The sequence below is a fragment of the Lotus japonicus genome, chromosome 1 (assembly GCF_012489685.1).
Source record: "Lotus japonicus ecotype B-129 chromosome 1, LjGifu_v1.2".
Taxonomy (NCBI): Eukaryota; Viridiplantae; Streptophyta; class Magnoliopsida; order Fabales; family Fabaceae; genus Lotus; species Lotus japonicus.
The window spans coordinates 26,653,985-26,672,774 of NC_080041.1; the positions used below are offsets into that span (position 1 = coordinate 26,653,985).

The 18,790-nt window shown below is 39.4% G+C and overlaps 3 protein-coding genes across 3 annotated transcripts; 2 read left to right on the plus strand and 1 right to left on the minus strand.

Moving 5' to 3' along the window:
* The first annotated feature begins 1,273 nt into the window (after window positions 1-1,273).
* Window positions 1,274-5,315, plus strand: LOC130734298 (uncharacterized). Its single transcript, XM_057586647.1, has 4 exons — window positions 1,274-2,616; window positions 2,696-3,118; window positions 3,211-3,888; window positions 3,966-5,315. The coding sequence occupies exons 1-4, from the start codon at window positions 1,893-1,895 to the stop codon at window positions 4,748-4,750; spliced, it is 2,610 nt and encodes an 869-aa protein (XP_057442630.1). The 5' UTR covers window positions 1,274-1,892; the 3' UTR covers window positions 4,751-5,315.
* Window positions 5,316-7,718: 2,403 nt separating this feature from the next.
* LOC130734299 (O-fucosyltransferase 10-like) lies at window positions 7,719-13,259 on the minus strand. Its single transcript, XM_057586648.1, is given in 11 exon segments — window positions 7,719-8,212; window positions 8,215-8,399; window positions 8,583-8,773; window positions 9,682-9,849; window positions 10,179-10,346; window positions 10,482-10,686; window positions 10,949-11,146; window positions 11,362-11,450; window positions 11,558-11,625; window positions 12,160-12,244; window positions 12,562-13,259. Coding segments are annotated over 11 exon segments (2,181 nt in total). The 5' UTR covers window positions 12,988-13,259; the 3' UTR covers window positions 7,719-7,814.
* A 2,992-nt stretch (window positions 13,260-16,251) lies between these two features.
* LOC130731323 (uncharacterized) lies at window positions 16,252-18,066 on the plus strand. Its single transcript, XM_057583588.1, has 5 exons — window positions 16,252-16,551; window positions 16,634-16,857; window positions 16,983-17,303; window positions 17,398-17,686; window positions 17,809-18,066. The coding sequence occupies exons 1-5, from the start codon at window positions 16,252-16,254 to the stop codon at window positions 18,064-18,066; spliced, it is 1,392 nt and encodes a 463-aa protein (XP_057439571.1).
* Window positions 18,067-18,790: the final 724 nt, after the last annotated feature.

The window sequence follows — 18,790 nt, forward strand, 5'->3', positions numbered from 1 at the left end:
AAACGATTTCCTATTGATCACAATCAGGCTTAGAAGAGAAGTCTTTATGTCCACCAAACAGACCCTAAGAGTATAAATCTTCTATTAAGGCAGAGGCTTAATGCAAAAGGAAGGTACCTAAGAGCGCGTGATTTAGTTAGGGTACTCACTCTTAAAAGTGTAAATCATCTCATGTTTTTTTGAATTGAAATTTTTGTGTGTCTTTCTCTTCCTATATATTAAATATCTATATGAAGTAAAAAATAGACACAATGTTTCACTTAACTTCATCAAACCACTTGAAATGATCATAATCCCATTCCCTTATTCCCTTATGGTTGGGTGGACTACTAAATTTTTTGAAGGAGCCTGCTCCTAGATTCAATTATTTTAAGAAAGCGGGGAAAAGCTCGAAAATGCTACTCATAATACCCAAAGTAAAACTCCCAAACCTTGCTGGCTTTCAGAGTTGTAAGAAAAAGTTTTGATACATCGACATTTCATTTTCATAAATGATTAAGAGTACGAAACGAAACTGAAACTGAAACGAAGAGTATCTAAATTTTCTTTACTTAACAACACTCCCTTTGAATAGTTAATATATTCCTAATTTAAAATCATTCGAACATTTCGTTTCAACACATGTAGCAAGGCTCTTTCATTTTTCTTCCTATAGTTTTGATACATTTGACATTTCATTTTTCTTCATATCTCTTTGCATTTATCCTCTTCTCATATTTAATCAAGTAGAAAGTGTCATCATAATTTTTTCCTAAAAGACAACTGGGAAGAATTTTATTGGGGATTTCTTCTGACTTCTCCATATTTTTCACCTGCACCACCCAATTTGATATCAGAAATCAATTCCCATAAATGATTGCATTCGGAAATATATTTTCCAAATGATTGAAGACTTGAAGTGATGTGAGTACAAAGCAAGTGCGGCCAAAAGAAGAGCCCCAATTATAAAAACACTGGAAAAGTCTGTTGCTTTCTATTCTATTCTGGACTTTCTCAATGACCTGTTTTTTACATTCCTATCATATTTTTCTTTTTGCACTTCATTACGAGCAAAGATGTTCAGGGATTGTTCAGGCATTCCAAAACTCATTTTAGATCTTCTTCACGGTCTGTTTTTCCAAGGATTATTAAGTTCCAAGGTATTAATTGTAGAATAGAAACGAGAATTCAAAAAACATGAAATTACATTTTAAAGCTGTGGAAAGGAATAAAAAAACAAAGCCATTCGTAAACAGGACCAAAACGAGTTTCTCCCACAGAAACTAGAATTTTTTTTCTAAATAATGCAAAAAAGTTTTTTAATTAGCAAAAAGGGGCACGAAAAAATTTATTTAGCAAGATGGGGTACTTTTAGTGGGATTCGCGAGTTTTGTTGCGTTTCCATCTATTATTCTGAAAAAGGTCTGACTGCGTTGGGAGGTGCAGGGTGATTGGGGAAATCATTGCTTTATGATGGTGGGATTCGCAAGTTTTCTTGCGTTTTCCATGTCAGGGTGGCAGGTTGCACGTTATTGGATTCGCAAGTTTTCTTGCGTTTTCCATGTAGTTGGAATGATGGTCAATGATGGTGGCAGGGTGGCAGGGTGGCAGGTTGCACGTTATTGGTGTCGCGACTTTACCTGCGAATTCAAGTGCTTTTCAGGTGGCAGTACTGACATGGAGGGAAAGGAATGGCTAAGATTGAATGCTCAATTTTTTTTGCGAATCCAGGATATACAAAATGACAAAATAAGCGAGATTGACTGGATTCTCAATTATTTTTGCGAATTCAAAACACTATAAGTTAACTCCTGAGCCTCATAACTTTCTTCTACGAAAAATACACTTCAATATTTTCAAAACTTCAATCTCCTGCATTTCAGAACGTTTCTGTAACGAAAAAAACCTTTGCAATGGATCAAGTTATTACTTTTGTGTATTACGATGGCAGGGTTGTCCATGGCGACCAAGGTGCCATATTCGAAGGTCGGAGAAGGTCCATGCATCTGAAGCGAAACATTACCTTCGACCGTTTGAAGAAGAAAATCCACGAAAGGTTGAAGCTGCAAAGGAACCAGATGATTTCTAGAGTCAGCTCTAGATTTATGACGACACCGAATCCCATTTTTTTTACGCATTTTGAGATAGTTGATAATGTTGATGTTCAAGTCATGATGGATGCATTTAGTCAGCAGTCATATATGGTTCAGCTGGAGCTGTATGTTGAAGTTACTGAAGCTGGAAGTTCATCAATGTCAGTGCCGACGTATCTGTCGTCTACTCAACCGAGACCCACTGAAGACGGTGGTAGACATGTTGTTGATGAGGAGCTTCTTGCAGAACCATATACTGTGCCTTTTAGCGTTATGAGTATTGAAGAGACCAATATCGTCGTTCCTTCGGATGTCGCAGTTAATTTGGGCGATGATTATGACTACCGCCTTGACAATGATAATGTGGACGGTGAAGTCATTCCTTCAGACGATGACCACAATGAAGATGAAAGAATGCAAGAAGGAGGTGACGAGTCTGACACAGACGATGAGGGAGACCGACACGCTAATCCTCAGCCTCGGATGGCACCTCATCCTGCTGATCAACCTGCGGCACCAGTGAATGTCAATGTTGAAACTCAAGGTATGTACAATCAACATATCTCATCAAGCGTTGTTTTTTATAAATATATGGTACTTGATATATTTCTATAATTTTATAGGCCACCCAAACACGGCCCCATTCTGGAGTGCTTCTTCGCATTATACATATATTAACTGGGATCACCCAGATGAAGAAACTGATTTTTATTCTGAAACGGATGTGAATGGATCATGGAAGCTAGGTGATGACTTATGTAAAGGGTTGATTTTTGAAAACAAGCGTGCTGTACAGGATGCCTTGTTACACTATTGTTTTAGACTAAATCAAACTTATAAGATGAGTGAATCCAAGCCAGAGTACTTTACTGCAAAGTGTCAGAAATCCGTAGATGGCTGCCCGTGGAGGATAAGGGCACATCTATCCAAGAAAATTGGTAAATGGATCATATCCAAATGGGGGGGTTCGCATACGTGCTTAAATGCGATGACTTCTCAAGACCACAAGAAGATGACGTCCACCTTCATGTCCAACTACATTCTTGGTATATATTGCTTACATATGATTATTATTTCGCTACACATTTACAAATATGAAATTGCTATTAACATACATTATTTTTCTTTTATGTCTTAGGCATGGTAAGTGCCCAACCAACTATCCCTATTTCCCTCATACAAGAGAGGATAAGTGGTCAACTCAATTATATGGTGTCATACTTTAAAGCTTGGAAGGCGAAGCAAAAAGCACTTGCTCGCGTGTTCGGTGATTGGGAGGAGTCTTACGACCTGCTCCCTAGGTGGTTGGAATATATGCTGAGGTTTTCCCCTGTATCCCATTACGAGTTTGTCACAACTGACTATAAGGACCAGTATGGCAATGTTGTTCCTGATTTCAAGAAATTTGGTCGAGTGTTTTGGACGTACAAACAATGTTGTGACGCATTCAACTATTGCAAGCCAATGATACAAATTGATGGCACATTCCTCTACGGAAAGTATAGTGGAACTTTGCTTATTGCCACGACACAGGACGGGAACAGTAATGTGTTGCCTTTAGCTTTTGCAATTGTGGAGGGAGAAACACTCGGTGCTTGGACGTGGTTTCTTCGTCTGATGCGTGTGCATGTCACCAAGAAACAAGGGATATGTCTAATATCAGACAGACACGCTAGCATTCTCTCAGCAGTGGGGAATCCGTCTAACGGGTGGCAGCCACCAAACGCTTATCATGTGTATTGCATTCGCCACGTTGCCAGTAATTTCAACAACAGGTTTCACAACACAGAGCAAAAAAATGAACTGATAAATATGGGTAAGTTTGCGTCTGTTCATTAGTTCAATGCGATGTTTTTTTAATATGGAATATTGAAATTTGTTTGAAATGTGCAGCTTACGAGCCTTGCCCATATCTTTTCGAGCAACGCTTAGCGGCGTTTCGAGGGCACAACACAGCTGTCCGGCAATGGATAAATGACATCAGTAATGAGAAATGGAGCCGAGCGTGTGATGTGGAAGGTCGTAGGTATGGCCACATGACCACGAACTTATCTGAGGCTGTGAACAAAGTGTTTAGGGGTGCTAGAAACTTGCCTATCACTGCACTTGTTAAATGCACATATGGCAGGCTTGTGGAATATTTTGTGCAGCGAGGTTCTGCAGCAGCAGCACAACAAAGAGCCGGCGACATATATTGTAACAAGGTCATGGAGGCCATGACAAAGAATGCGACGATTGCCCAGTCTCACATTGTGCGGACGTATAGCATAGATAGGTCCAGGTTCGAAGTAGAGGAGGGATTCAACCAGCAGAACCATCGCAGTGGTTATACGTGGCGACTGAACTTAGATGAAAGAACTTGCGAATGTGGGCGCTTCCAGACGTTCAAATATCCTTGTTCACATGTGATCGCCGCGTGCGCCAACCAGAGTTTAGACTATCTTCAATATGTGGACCCTGTTTATACGATTCAGAACATTGTGGATGCGTATTCAGGGCAGTGGTACCCCATTGGGAATGATCTGAACATGCCGCCCAGAGCTGGGCCTATAATTGCTCCAGATCCTGCCAAAATACGGAAGAAGGGTCGTCCAAGGTCTACCCGTATAAGAAATGAGATGGACTTAAGGGAGAATCAATCTCAGCCGAGTCGGAGATCAGTGTCACTACAAAGATAATTATGTTGCTTTAATTGTGCAAGCTCTTAAATTAATCACTGTGTGTAAGCTTGAAGTGTAGTCCAAAGTGTAAGGCGGTATGTCATTTGTGGTTGCGTGTGTAAACTCCATAGGAAAGCTAGGAACCGATGCAGCGGGATGAGATATCCTGTCACTTGCATGGCAAAGTGTAAGGCAACGAGCAGCTTGGTTCTGAAGGTCATGATCCGTGTATAGTGGGCGACCTTCAGGTGTCAGTCCATACCATACATGCTGAACGCGCATAGCCTACATTATTAATAACAGAGTGAGGATGTTACGCACATATATGAATACAGAAGTAAAAATAACACAACAATTTAAAAATAATAACCATTTGCCCCCTTGTTGCAGCCGCACGCGTCAACCAACGAACGGAATACTTGTCGTACCAAATCATGTACTCATCATTTGGCCCAACAAGAGTATTAGTCTCGGGTTGGTTAGCCAACCTCTGGTGCCTCTCCGACCACAGCTGTATAAAACCACGCATGTTATGTACCCAATCCTGCTTTTCCTTCCCTTTTAGAGAAATATCATGCATTTCATTAAGTTGAGACGGTGCATCCGGTACAGGTTGAAACATCCCGAATTGTTGCATAACTCGATCCGGTTGATGCCACTCTGAAATGTGATAGAGTACCATTGGCACCACAGTTCTCCATAAATGCATGTTTTCTCGACAACGTTCCGGAAGCCCATTGAGAACACGATCAGAGTACGGCTTCCACACAAACTACATACACAAGAAGGATAAGAATTTAAATGAAAATAAAGATAAGCAAAGTCCGACAAGCTACTCACGTCATTAGAACTCAAATCGTCTAGTTTGGTGCGCCACCACTCGATTTGCTTCTTTGCCCACTTTATTGGTTTTTCCGGATCCGGGTCCCTCCATCTGTTTAATATATAAAAAATGAATGAACCGTAATGTTTGAATTTAAGGACATGAAATTAACAACGAAATTTATTATTTAAATTATGTGCATACCTTGCCGCGAGTGGGAGGCCACGGTGCAACCTCGGTGGATCCGGGCCGATTCCTGGAATCCTTAGCCATGCCCACACTTGTATCAAATAAGCACAGCCGCCAATCTCTGTACGTGAAGCACCAGTTGCATAACACAACTCATGATAGAGAAGTGCTAGTACGGCTGAACCCCAACTATACTTTGCGGTCTCCTCAAAGTCTCGTAAGAGAATGAGATATCTAAGAGGGACATGTGAACCGGTGTGGTCACAAAGTAAGAAAGTACCAATTAGTCGCAAGATGAATGCTCTTGCAGCATACATAAGTTGTATCGGGTCGGCACCGGCTAGATTATGAAAATTAAATTGCTCAGCCAGCCAAACCAACTTCAAGCCACCTCCTTTGATAGCACTGGCGGGTGGCACCACTCCGAGCAAGTCCTCTACAAGCTCAGACCAATCACACCAAGTAACTCCGGTGACAGGATTCCCATCAATGGGTAAGCCAAGATGAACAGCAACATCTTGCAGAGTGATAGTACACTCTCCGAACGGCATATGAAACGTGTGTGTCTCAGGCCTCCATCGCTCCACCATAGCTGATATTAAAACTTTGTCAAGTTTCAGAGACCCAGCTAAGGCAGCTTCGTAAAATCCGGCTTGACGAAGGTGGCCTACAATTTCAGCGGGAATAAAATCTCGAAAATCCCGATATTTTCTCACTTTCAGAATTCTATTTATTTGGTTCCACGCACCAACAGACACGTGTTTGCCATCTTTTTGCAAATACAACACACTATCATTCCTCGGACCCAATTTGACCACTTCTTGGTCGGCCATTTACAATACCTATTGAACATAATGAATAAAAGATGATAGTTAATAAAATTTAATGATAATAATTCTAAAATAATTTAATAAAACTTAATGATAATAATTCTAAAATAATTTAAGTAACAAAACTTAATGATAATAATTCTAAAATAATTTAAGTAACAAAACTTAATGCTAATAATTAATAAAAGTTATACAATATAGTTAGTAATAATAATCAAGTCACATATGAAAACTAGTCATTTACTTATATCATTATTAACAAAACCATTAAAAAAATATTTCAAAGTAAAGGTTGAAAGAGTAGAGAAAATACCTTTATTTTGAGGGGGGAGAGTTCAAAGAAATTAACACTTTGAGAGTTGAGAGAAAATTGGTCGAGAGTTGGGAGAAAGTTGTGAGAGTTAAGAGATTTGGGAGTTGGAGTTGAGGGAGTTGGGAGAGTGGCGGTCTATTTGTAGGGGTTGGAGACCGCCACAAAACACTACAATTCGCAACATTTATTGCGGTTCCATGGTCAAATCAGAGCTGCCACGTTCCTTCCCCATGCAGCCAGACTCACGGGTCCTGTCTTGTTCCCCTGCCACCCTGCCACCCTGCCCCATATCACCTGAATCATTGTGCCATCATTCACCCTGAAAAGTTGGTCTCGCAATAAAACATGCGGCTCCCACTCCCCATCAATGTGTCCTCCTCGAGTCAATCAGTCAGCACGTGGCCCTTCCTCCTCGAGTCAGTCAGCACGTGGCCCTTCCCCATGCATCTCAAGTTGGACTCGCAAGAAAACATGCGGCTCCCACACACGGCCAAAATCATAAGGCAATTATTTTCCAATCACCCTGCAACCCATCATTCACCCATCATTTCCCAATCAGCTTTTACTTTTTCAGACTTGCAATTCGCAACATTAATTGCGGAACCCAACAAAGTACCCCATCTTGCTAAATATTGTTTTTAGTACCCCTTTTTGCTAATTAAAAATATTTTTTGCATTATTTAGAAAAAAAATTCCAGAAACTATGTAAAAAAAGAAAAGAAAAAAAAACTCACCTACTTGATATATTAGTCTTATTTCTACGCTCTACGAATTTTACACAAGAATTGAAAAATGTAGAAAGAGGAATATTAGTTCAAAAAGCATTGATCAGAAAAGGAAAATAAAAATACAACTCTATAATTGACTCTTTTTAAGTTCTACTATGTACTTGTTTGGAACCATATCAGGAAGGACGTAGACGTGGATTCAGTTGAAGCTTGAAGTTATAGCTTCTATCCAAACATGCATTAGAGATGGTGACAACTCATTTGCAAGCATCCTCAATCCTTTCCTTGAAACCATGTTCCAACTCCAACTTTTACATAGGACGCTAGAAAACTGTCCCGCTGAGTGAAATAAGTATGTGCACACAAAATCTTCAAGCAGTCGCAGCAGCCAATCACAAGGTGAAATCTCTTGTATTATCAGAACTGAAATGCTCCCATCTTGACAAAATGAGAAAAACAACTTCAAAAAGCTGTAGAACTGGAAGTTGATTGCACCCCCGAAACCATGGAATTGGAAATAATATAAATCTGATGGCTGTGGCAGAAATTTTGGAACAAATGAAGCAAGTCGTCCATTTAAGCTTTTGTTCTGCTGTGATTCTCAGGAATGTCTAGGTTTAGGTCAATTTGATGGGAATGAGACTGCTGTAGGCACCTACATTCTGGTAGAGGGTAAGTGTAGACAGAAGTTTTTCTGTTGATTTTTCTAACTCTAGGGACCATGATTCCTTTGCGGTCACTTTCTGTGAGCATGTTTTCCATCTGATCCTTGAAAGCTTTCCAACTGAAAAATCAATGCACAAATATTGCCTATCATCTAGTGTTTTCCAAAGATTGCATAGCCTATGTCCCCAAACTTAATCTAGATAAAAATTATACTTAATAAAACATGCAGACAAGGTTGGACAACAACTCCAGTAACAAACCTATTAGCAGTCTGATTCAAGCCAAACATAAGAGAGCATACCTGATACTCATGTCCTCGAAAAGAACAACAAGCTTCCGTTTATCCGGAATAATGGTCTTGGCATGTCCATCATAGAGGAATCTTCTATGACCCATCAGAAAATGAGGGAAGTTACCACCCTGAGTGGTAACAAAAACCTCACTAAACAAGGATGCAGTATAGTCCAGTGCTGCCAATTGGGAGGAATAGCCCTAGATAAGGATGAAAACTAAGCGTCAGAGCATATTGGAAAGTCCCAACAAATATTACACAGTATACGCTCTATGATGATAGAGAATATTAGTATTTTTAGCACCTCAGAAAAAATTGTAGTAAATATGCACTTGCAACCAGCCATCAAGACACAAACTATGAGACTGCGGGGTGAAGAGAGAACCACACTATAAAGCCAAATAGATCTTTTTCATTTTGGAATTGAAAGCCGATCCCTTCCTTGATCATTATTAAACATAATGTTCCGGCCTCCTATCCAGTAATGCATTCTTGGTGTTGGTGTATAAATAACATAAACCCAAAATAATGTAGCAATTGAAGTTCAAAACTGCTGATCATCTTTTCAGATGGATGAGCTATAGTTTCCAGGTCCAACCCATATAAATGAACATAAAAATTTAAGAATTTATAGTCCCACTAAGGTTCTGACCCTTCCCTAGACCCTGCCATGGCACTAGCTTTCTAGTACACTGTTTTTTTCAAACACTTAAAAAATTTAATGAAGGTTTGTAAGTTCCAACTCAGTACCACTGAGCCCAATTAAGTTGCTACCAAACTTTCTTACTTCAAGGTCATATAGATGATAAGTTTGTATATCAAATGCCAACCGTAGTTTTGACTGACTTCATACATATGTTTTAATCAACATGAGCATAAAACTATCTGCATGCTGCAGAATAAAATGAGAACGAAATGAGGCTGCAGCTGAACAAATAAAGCATGTCTACTAGAAAATCTAGATAACATGATTCAGTATAAGGGCTGCTATGACAAGAAAATTAAAATAAAACTGAAGCTGAAAACTTTTTAGCCATCCAGATTCATAAAATGAAGCATGAAATTTGTTATTGCTCTATTTTCTTTTTCAGCTAGCAAGGATCTTTACCATAAAAGGAGCAAGCTCATCTGATGTTGCAAGAGACTCCTTTGTATACAGATTGGGAAACATCTTTAACAAAGGAGCTAAATATCTCTCTGCATGATATATTTTCCCAGAAGCTAAATATATTGAAGTATTATTGTCGAACCCCAGGCCACGTAGCATCATACCAACCTACATAGTTAAGGAACACAACATGCAATAAACATAAGTCTCTTCCATCCATGCAATATCAGTTTCAACAACAATTTCAATTTGCATGAATTAATTTGATTTTCATCTCATCATGGGGCTCTTCCATCAAAATCCATTACAAATAATAAACGTGTACAAATGGCAACGCTTAGATTTTGAGTAATCACAAATAGGTACTACTAAGAAAAATAGTGACAGTGTCTCATTAAGAAGTCAATAGCTTACGGTCATGAAACTGACAAGATTCAAAATAAAATAAAATAAAAAAACATTTGACACCTGAGAAGCATTAACAAGCAAATAAATACCTCCAGAGGGGTTAATGGGCATTTTCCATTGACTCGATTGAGGTCAGGAACAATAATACGATCTTTTCTTTTAAATTTTCCCCTCCACCCCTTTTCCCGAGCCGAATCCATTTCTGACTTCTCTGCCTTTCCTCCATCATATACACAACAGGAGAATGCTATCATGTCCTGCATGTTGAGAAGAATAGGTCAAAGATTACTCAAAGCTGATTCAGTCCAATAAATTATTGAGTTTTGACACATAGAGAAACACATATTAACACCAACTACTAGATCTGAAAATGATAGAATAAGCATCAGTACCTCCTCAAAGCGAAGATGCACAGCAATATATTTTCCATCTGTCCTTGAGCTCTTCTCAGTCATTCGGTAAACCAGTTTCTCAGCTAATGAGGATATTGAAGGAGAAAACCTCAATGCTCTATAATTAGTAAGACATCTTAGAAATTGAATATGTGGAGGGACACTCATGGCCAAACGGTTGGCAAATGGAGCTATTCGAATAACCCTGCACAAGTTAAGCACGCCAAAGATAAAATTCCTTGTTTCAATCACTGTTTGTTTAAAATCAAATTGTTTTAGCTGATCAGTTTGAATTAAGTTCAGTTTCACCCATAAACCAAAAAAAATATTTTATATATATGTGTGTATATATATATATATATATATATATATATACACACATGACTTTTTGAAATTCAACATTGTTCAGTTCACAAACTAGAAAAGATTATGAATAACAAATGAGATTAAAGTGGCCCAATACCTACCCTTCCTTTTGCAAGATAGGATAAACAACTCCCAGGTAATAACTGACAGGAGCCCAAGCTTGAACTTTGATGTTAGTTATATTACTCATATTGTAATTATGCCTCTCCATTAGTGCCTCAGGCAGTTCTTTTACCACCTTCACATAACCATCAAGTGTGGATATAAAATGATCCTCATCATATATATCCCCGAATTCACTGTATGAGAAGTAACATCATTTTAAATAGATAGTAGTAATTGTAGAAAAAAAAATCAGCAATAAAAGAAGTCAAGGATACACCATAATGTTCGCTACATCCTCACGTGCCGAACAAGGAATACTTTAATTCCATTACCTCTAGTTGCTTAAGTATGATTGTTTAAGACTTACATTTTAAGGTTCAAAGCTAAAGATAACAAGTAAATGGGTCACCTTGGGTCTTTCCACACACTGTGGAATTCAAAGTGAGGTATAACCAGTATTGCGTTCAGGAGTCCAGCAACAGCCACAGCATTGCAAATCTACAGGAGAACAATTTAAGATGCACAATGGTGAAAAACAGTTCATCTCTTCAACAAAAAAACAAAACTGCTGAAAGTCATAGAAAGGGAAGATTTTGCGATAATACCGCGGAGCGTTGCTGGTTAAGACCACCATTGGCCTCCACAATTAAAAAACCATTCAGGCCAGGGGAAACTGAAATTAAGAGAATCACATAAACATCCCACTCATGCATAGTTCAGTTGAATTTTATGCCAAAGTACACATTAGAAGCAATAGAAAGACCCAGATTGGATAAAGCCCAGTTTACTTTTATGTCAAATTTCACATTAGAAGCAATAGAAAGATCAAGTTTGAATAAAGTTCAGTTTACTTTTATTCCAAGTCTCACATTAGCAGCAATACAAAGACCCAATTTGGATATACTTTTTAAAATGAACTTAAAGGAAAAGAAAAGTTGAAATGGATATTGATCTTTTATCTACTAGCTTCCTGCACAAGTTGAAATCAACTTGTCAACTTTTTTTAAAAAGCTTTTCATCTAATTTCTCCATAACCACTTGCTTATTATGTAAGCTTTTTCTTAAGTCAGGAACCAAAAACTTATTTCTATTCCCATAAACAGAAAGAAGCTAATTTAATCAGGTCCAACATCCACCTAGATAGATATGTATAAAAAAAGCAATTGTTGAGACAAAAAAATAGCTTATAGTTTTTCCATTCGCATACCGATATGTTCATGATACAATGCAGTCAAATTCGGACATGGCTTCTGCTCTCTCAACTTCCTCTTGTACTTCCACACAGAAGATAACTGCATAAACAACACACACAAAATTAAATTAAATTAAATAAATCACCACTCTTCATGGAAGAAAATGATTTCATTACGTTACACATAAAAAACTAGTCAATAATCAACATAACAACAAAACAAAACAAAGCAAAACAACAAAAATTCAAGTAGCACCAAAAACAAACACAAAATTCTTCAATAAATAGAAAAAAAAGCTCGATTCGTTTTTTTGCGACGAGAATTCATCTCCAAAATCATTCAATTCACAACTTTACCTTTCAAGTTCATGTATACACACATTGCTTACTGTGCATTACACTCGTTCGATCACTCACCTGAATGGCAGAGGAATTATCAGACTCAATATCATGCCAGAGCTTGTGGAAAACCTCATGGCTGCGGTAACGGGAACCAGGAAGAGGCGCGTGAGAGAACAACGGGAAGGGGAAGGGGCCGACGCACATGAGGAGACCGAAGATGTACACTACCGGAAGCAGGAAGAAGTACCTGAGGCTCCGCCGCGCCATGATCCCGGCGGCAAGCCGCCGCGTCTCCGCCAAGTCCTTCACCGGCCGCATTCTCCTCCTGCATTGCGTCGTCTTCCGCCGCGGCGACGGCGGCGGACTCGGCGAGCTCCCGCTGCTGCTCCCGCCGCCGCATCTTCCGGCGCAAGTCTCGCTGGCGTAACCGTTTCCGTTATGGACGTGTGCCGCCTTTGATTTCATAGAGAAACTCCTCTGTGTTTCCAGTGACGGAGTCATAGAGAGAGAGAGAGAGAGTGAGATTTATAAGTAAAACTGAAAAGAGTGAATGGTTTTTTTTTTTTTGTTAGCTTGAAAATGATGGGTTAGTGTGAGAATTGCGAGGGTTTTGTTTGTGAGTAGTGAGGCTTATTGGCTCCTTTGGAATGAGATCTTTCTTGTCCAGTTTGGCAGTGCAGAGAGGAATTGAAGGTTGAAAGAGATGGGAGAGAGAGAAAAGTGGTGAGTTGCTTTTGGCTTCTCTTTGAGGAAGAAGGGTAAAGTGTGTGATGACAGAAGATAATTAACGGCACTAATAATGTGCTGCTCAAACTTTAAAAAAAAAATTAATATACACCGCCGACAGCAATGATTAATTCTTCCTCGTAAATGTTCGCATTAAGTGGCTAGTCGCAATATAGGCTCTGTGCACCATTTTTATGTGCGACGACCGAACGTCTGCTCTCATGTTTAAGTAACGAAGTGAGCTAACGGTTAGGTCACGCCATATTTGTGGTTGTGAGGTGTTTATTAGGATATTTTCTAATGTTGCTGCTGCCCAGAGTGAGTTTCATTGACTCTGTTGAGAAAGAGTATCTAATGATGATCTATATTTAGGAAACATAAAAATTGCCCTGCGATTAGTATTAGAGAATAGTAATGGACTTAACTTGCGGACACAGGGACACTCATGTGCCAATTACTTCACGGTACATTTATGCTCTAGTTCTGACACATTAAAACGTGGGAGTTGCGATAAATGAAAATGTCCAACTTCATTTTTTATGGCAAGGTATCAAGCTTACTCAATGAATAATTTAAGAAGAGTAACCGTTAATTTTTGTCCGGCTCCTCTAAACAGTTCACTCAGTTTATACTTTATAGGGCCACTGAGTTTATAGGGTAAAACAATTCATCACATTGATTGAATTATTTTTATTCATTTTTTAAATTAGAAATTACTATCTATACTTAATTCCTCTTTACATCCCTCATGTTTCACGATTGTGCAATTTTGGTCCCCTTACTTTAAAACGAGCAATTTTAATCCCCAACGTTTGTGCCGTGAGCAATTTTGGTCCAACCGTTAATTTTTTAACGGCAGAGTCTGACCTGGCTTTCATTAATTGAGCTGGCACTCTTATTGTATTTCCAAGTCATTCTTTTTTCCCAACCCTTAGATCAGTTTGCTTTGGATTAGATCAGATAACAAGGAATAAAAATCAAAATCCCTAAATTCCCAACCCTAATACTGTGTTCGCTTGGATTGTGCGATATCAATCTGTCATCATCTCGCTTGGATTTTGCGATTGCAATCCCTCATCATCTCGTTGTTCCACTGCTGCAATCTGTTAGTCACCTTCGAGATTCTCCATGGCTGGACGGGGAAGAACGCGTGGAGGGCGAGGATCGAATGGAGGCACGAATCCGAATCAAGACAAGGGAAAAGGAGTCATGGTCCTAGAACAACGCACATGTGAGGAGATGACCTCCGACCCTACCTTCGAGTGGAGTGAGGATAAACTTCCTGAGAACATGCACTTTAGGTACCTTTTCCCTTCCCACTTGTGCTTATTTTCATATTTAGTATTGCATGATTTTGTCTGGTTGCACTTTTTTAATTCCTGGGAACATGCACTTTTGACTGGTTGCATTTTTTTAATTCCAACTTGTGGAATTGTAGGCCCACTATTGTTGGACACATGACAGTTCATATTTGGCATGGAGGTTGTTTTGTTAGTGAACCTAGTTTGGAATATGTGAAGGGTGCATGTGAAACAATAGAAAGGTGGGATGTTGATGAGATAAATTCGATAGAGTTGGGTAAACTGGTAAAACACCTTGGATATGCATCATTTACTGTGTGGTACAGACACCCTGCTTTTGGGCTTTTAAATGGACGTAGACCTTTCAATGAAGATGCACATGTCTTAAATTTCTTGAATGATGTGAAGGGTCATGCTGTAGTTGAATTCTATGTTGAACATTTCATAGACAATGAGGTTGTGAAGGATTCTGCTGGGGATCAAGTGGTTCCAATTGAAATTAATGGTGACAATACTGTGACTGAGGGACCTGGGCATGTTTCTGAGGTAGTTGGTGCATTAAATGAGACTGTTGTTGAGGTTATAAATGCTAGTGAGGTTGAAAGAGAGAGTGTGGTTGCTGAAAGGGAGTCTAGGGTTGTGATTGAGGTAGTAAATGTTATTGAAAGCGAGTCTGTAGTTGGTGAGGTTGTTGTTGAGGTGATAAATTCTTCTGAAGTTGAGCAAGAAGCTGTGGTTGCTGAGGTAGAAAAGGAGAGTGTGGTTAGTGGGGTTGAGAGACAAAATCTGGTTGTTGGGGTTGAGGGGGAGAGTGTGGTTTCTGGGGTTGAGGGGCAAAGTGAGGTTGTTGGGGTTGGTGGTGATGGGTACTCTGATGAAGATAGCCTAGATGAAGATTATGTGCTTGAGTTAGAGGAAGACAGTGGTAGTGATGTCAGCTTAGATGACCCTGACTATAGTGAAAGGTGGGATTGGACCAATATTTTACCAGATTATATTGTCCATGGAGAGCCTGTAATACATGCTAATGGATATGAAGAACGAGATGACAATGATGAAGTGGTAGGTCAAGGTGTTGTTGCTTCTAAGAATTCAACTCCAACTTCATTTGATGATTTTGTAGATGAAGATGGAAGTTCTGAAGACTTAGACACTCCTCCACCTAGTGATTCAGATGATGAAGTGGAAAAAAGGAAGTTTCCTAAGTTTAAATTGGGTGAAGAAGATGCAGAAGTGAAGTTTGAGCTAGGTCAGATTTTCTGCACTAAGCAACTGTTTAAGACAGCAGTCAAAGAATATGCTTTGTAGAATAAGAAGAGTGTTACAGTGAAGAAGGATGACAAGAAGAGGGTGGTGGTGAAGTGCCTAACAGGATGCCCATTTTACATTAGGGCTTCTAAATATGAGGAGCATTCTTATTTCCAAATTGTCAGCTTCAAAGGTGATCATACATGCCACAGAACTTCCAAGAACAGACAAGCAAAGACAAGCATTCTAGCAAGGAAATTTGTGTCCACTTTAAGACATACCCCTAGTATGAAAGTTGGTGCTTTGGTGGAGGAAGCCAGACTCAGGTGGGGTGTTGGTTGGTCTGACTAGATTTCAGGCTTATAGAGCTAAGGTAAAGGCACTAGAAATTATTGAAGGTGCTGTATGTGAGCAGTACCATAATTTGAGGAGTTATGCAGAAGAGTTACTGAGAAGCAATCCTAATAGCACTGTGAAAATCAAAAGCACAATGGGGGAAGATGGTCCAATGTTTGAGCGGATGTATGTTTGTTTTGCAGCATGCAAAACGACATTTGTCAACACATGTAGACCTTTAATAGGTCTAGATGGTTGTTTCCTTAAAGGAGTCTATGGTGGGCAACTCTTAACTGCAGTTGGGAAGGATGGGAATAATCAAATGCTTCCTATAGCATTTGCTATTGTTGAGGCAGAAACCAAGGATTCTTGGGCTTGGTTTGTGGATCTGTTATTGCAAGACTTAAATCGCATTGAGAGGAAGCCATGGAGCTTCATCTCGGATCAGCAAAAGGTATATTTCTGTTCTTTTGCGTTTGTGTACTTTATGTATATTGATTTGTTGCTAACATTATTATGTGTATGTGGAATTGTAGGGCTTGGTCCCAACATTGCAGATGCTGGATCGAAATGTGGATCACCGGTTGTGTGTGAAACACTTGTACGGTAACTGGAGGAAGAAGTATCCAGGTGAAGAGTTTAAAGGTGCTCTATGGGCTGCTGCAAGGGCATGCACAATCCCAGAGTTTGATAGAGCTATGGCCAGATTGAAGAGAATGAATGAAGAGGCTTGGAAGGACATGAGTGAGATACCAGCAAAGTAGTGGAGTAGGGCAGCATACAGCACATTTCCACGTTGTGACCTTCAAGTAAATAATATGTGCGAGGCGTTCAATCGGGCGATTTTGGAATATAGAGACAAGCCAATTATCTCTTTGGTTGAAGGCCTGAAGTTTTACATCACCAACAGGATAGTGAAGCAAAGGGATCTCATGTAAGGTATAATGGATATCTCTGTCCTATGATACAACAAAAATTAGAGGTTTCAAAGAAAGAGTCAGATGGCTGGACACCTATCTTCCATGGAGATGGTCAACGTGGTCTATTTGAAGTCTCTAAAGGGTATGACAAGTATTCTGTTAATTTGGAAACCAAATCATGTGGCTGTAGAAGATGGAACTTATCTGGCATTCCCTGCTGCCATGCAATTGCATGCATTTGGCATAACAATGACATTCCTGAAGAGTATTGTCATCCTTGGTACAGGTAATGTGTTTCATAAAACCATTTTGTGATTATTTATTTCTAGTTTGAGTTTTTAGTTCTAACATAATGTCATTTTGTGAATCTTTATTTGTAGGAGATCAACATTTCTCAGAACTTATGACTACATAATTTTACCATCAAATGGACCTAAGCTGTGGCCAGTTAGTAACTATCCACCACTCAACCCACCCTACATGAGGAGAGCAGTTGGGAGACCAAAAAAGGCAAGGAGAAAGGCAAACGATGAACCCAGAAATCCACACAAGCTAAAAAGACAACAAACCACAATTAAGTGTCGTAGGTGTGGAGAATGGGACCACAATAAGAGGACATGTATTGGGAAAACAGCTGCTGATAGGGTGATACCAAAAGGAGGAAACAAGGTAATGAATGTCAGTTGTGTTTAATTGTAGTTGTATTTTAACTTGTGCAATAGTTGATCTGAACTCAGTGTTCTCAAACCTTGTACAATCAGCAAAATACAAAGGTACTCCAACCTGAATAGAGAGCTAGTGGCAGTGGCCGTGTCCAAGCTCAGACAACCACCGCAACTGCTCAACCTGGACAGGGAGCTAGTGGTCGTGTCCAAGCTCAGACAACAACCACAAGTGCTCAACCTAGACAGGGAGCTACTGGCAGTGGCAGTAACAGGGGAAGAGGCAGGGGAAGAGGGAGGGGAAGAGGCAGGGCCAGTGGACAAAGGCAGCAAACAGATCCACATGCCCAGTCAACACAAGCCTCCCAAGGTGCACTTTCAGATTAGTTTTTATGTCACTTTTGACCATTACTGTATGTCCAATAACTTGGGGTAGTAGTATCTGAAGTTGTGGTGGGTTGTCAAGCATGGCTTGATGATTCTGTCAAGAAACTCATGATTTATAAAGCAGTCACTACTAGATGCTAAAAAGAGAATGCATAAGCATTATCACAAATTCAAAGACAATATTTATTCAGTCATGCCAAATTCAATAGCCCAATTCAATCATTCAAAAGAGACTTCAGCCAAAAGATCATCTTCATTTTGCATTCAAAAGAGGATTCTAACAAAGTTACACAAACATTTTTTTAGATAAGCCAAAATATATAAGGCTATATATAATAAGGAAGTACTAGGTGTACTTCAAAACCTCATATGTACAAGAAAAAGAGAAAAAAAATTACAAGAGAAACATGACAGCAAAAACAGTAAGAAACCCAACTATTTGTGCAGCCCAAATAGAACAACACTAAAACGTGGCAGTAGCAGGGCACTTCAAAAACAGGCTAGAAACAAGAGAGAGGCCACCACAATGAAGTGCCAAATTATCAACTTGAAGTGGCATAGATGCTGAACCACAAAACCTCGCTGCCAGTGCAAAAAACTCAGTGCAGAAAACAGTAAACCAATGCAGAATTCAGCAGTAGAACAATGAGACCAGTGCAGAGAAATAAACCAGTGCATAAATCATTAGTAGAGCAGTGGATACATTAGGAACATAATTCGACTC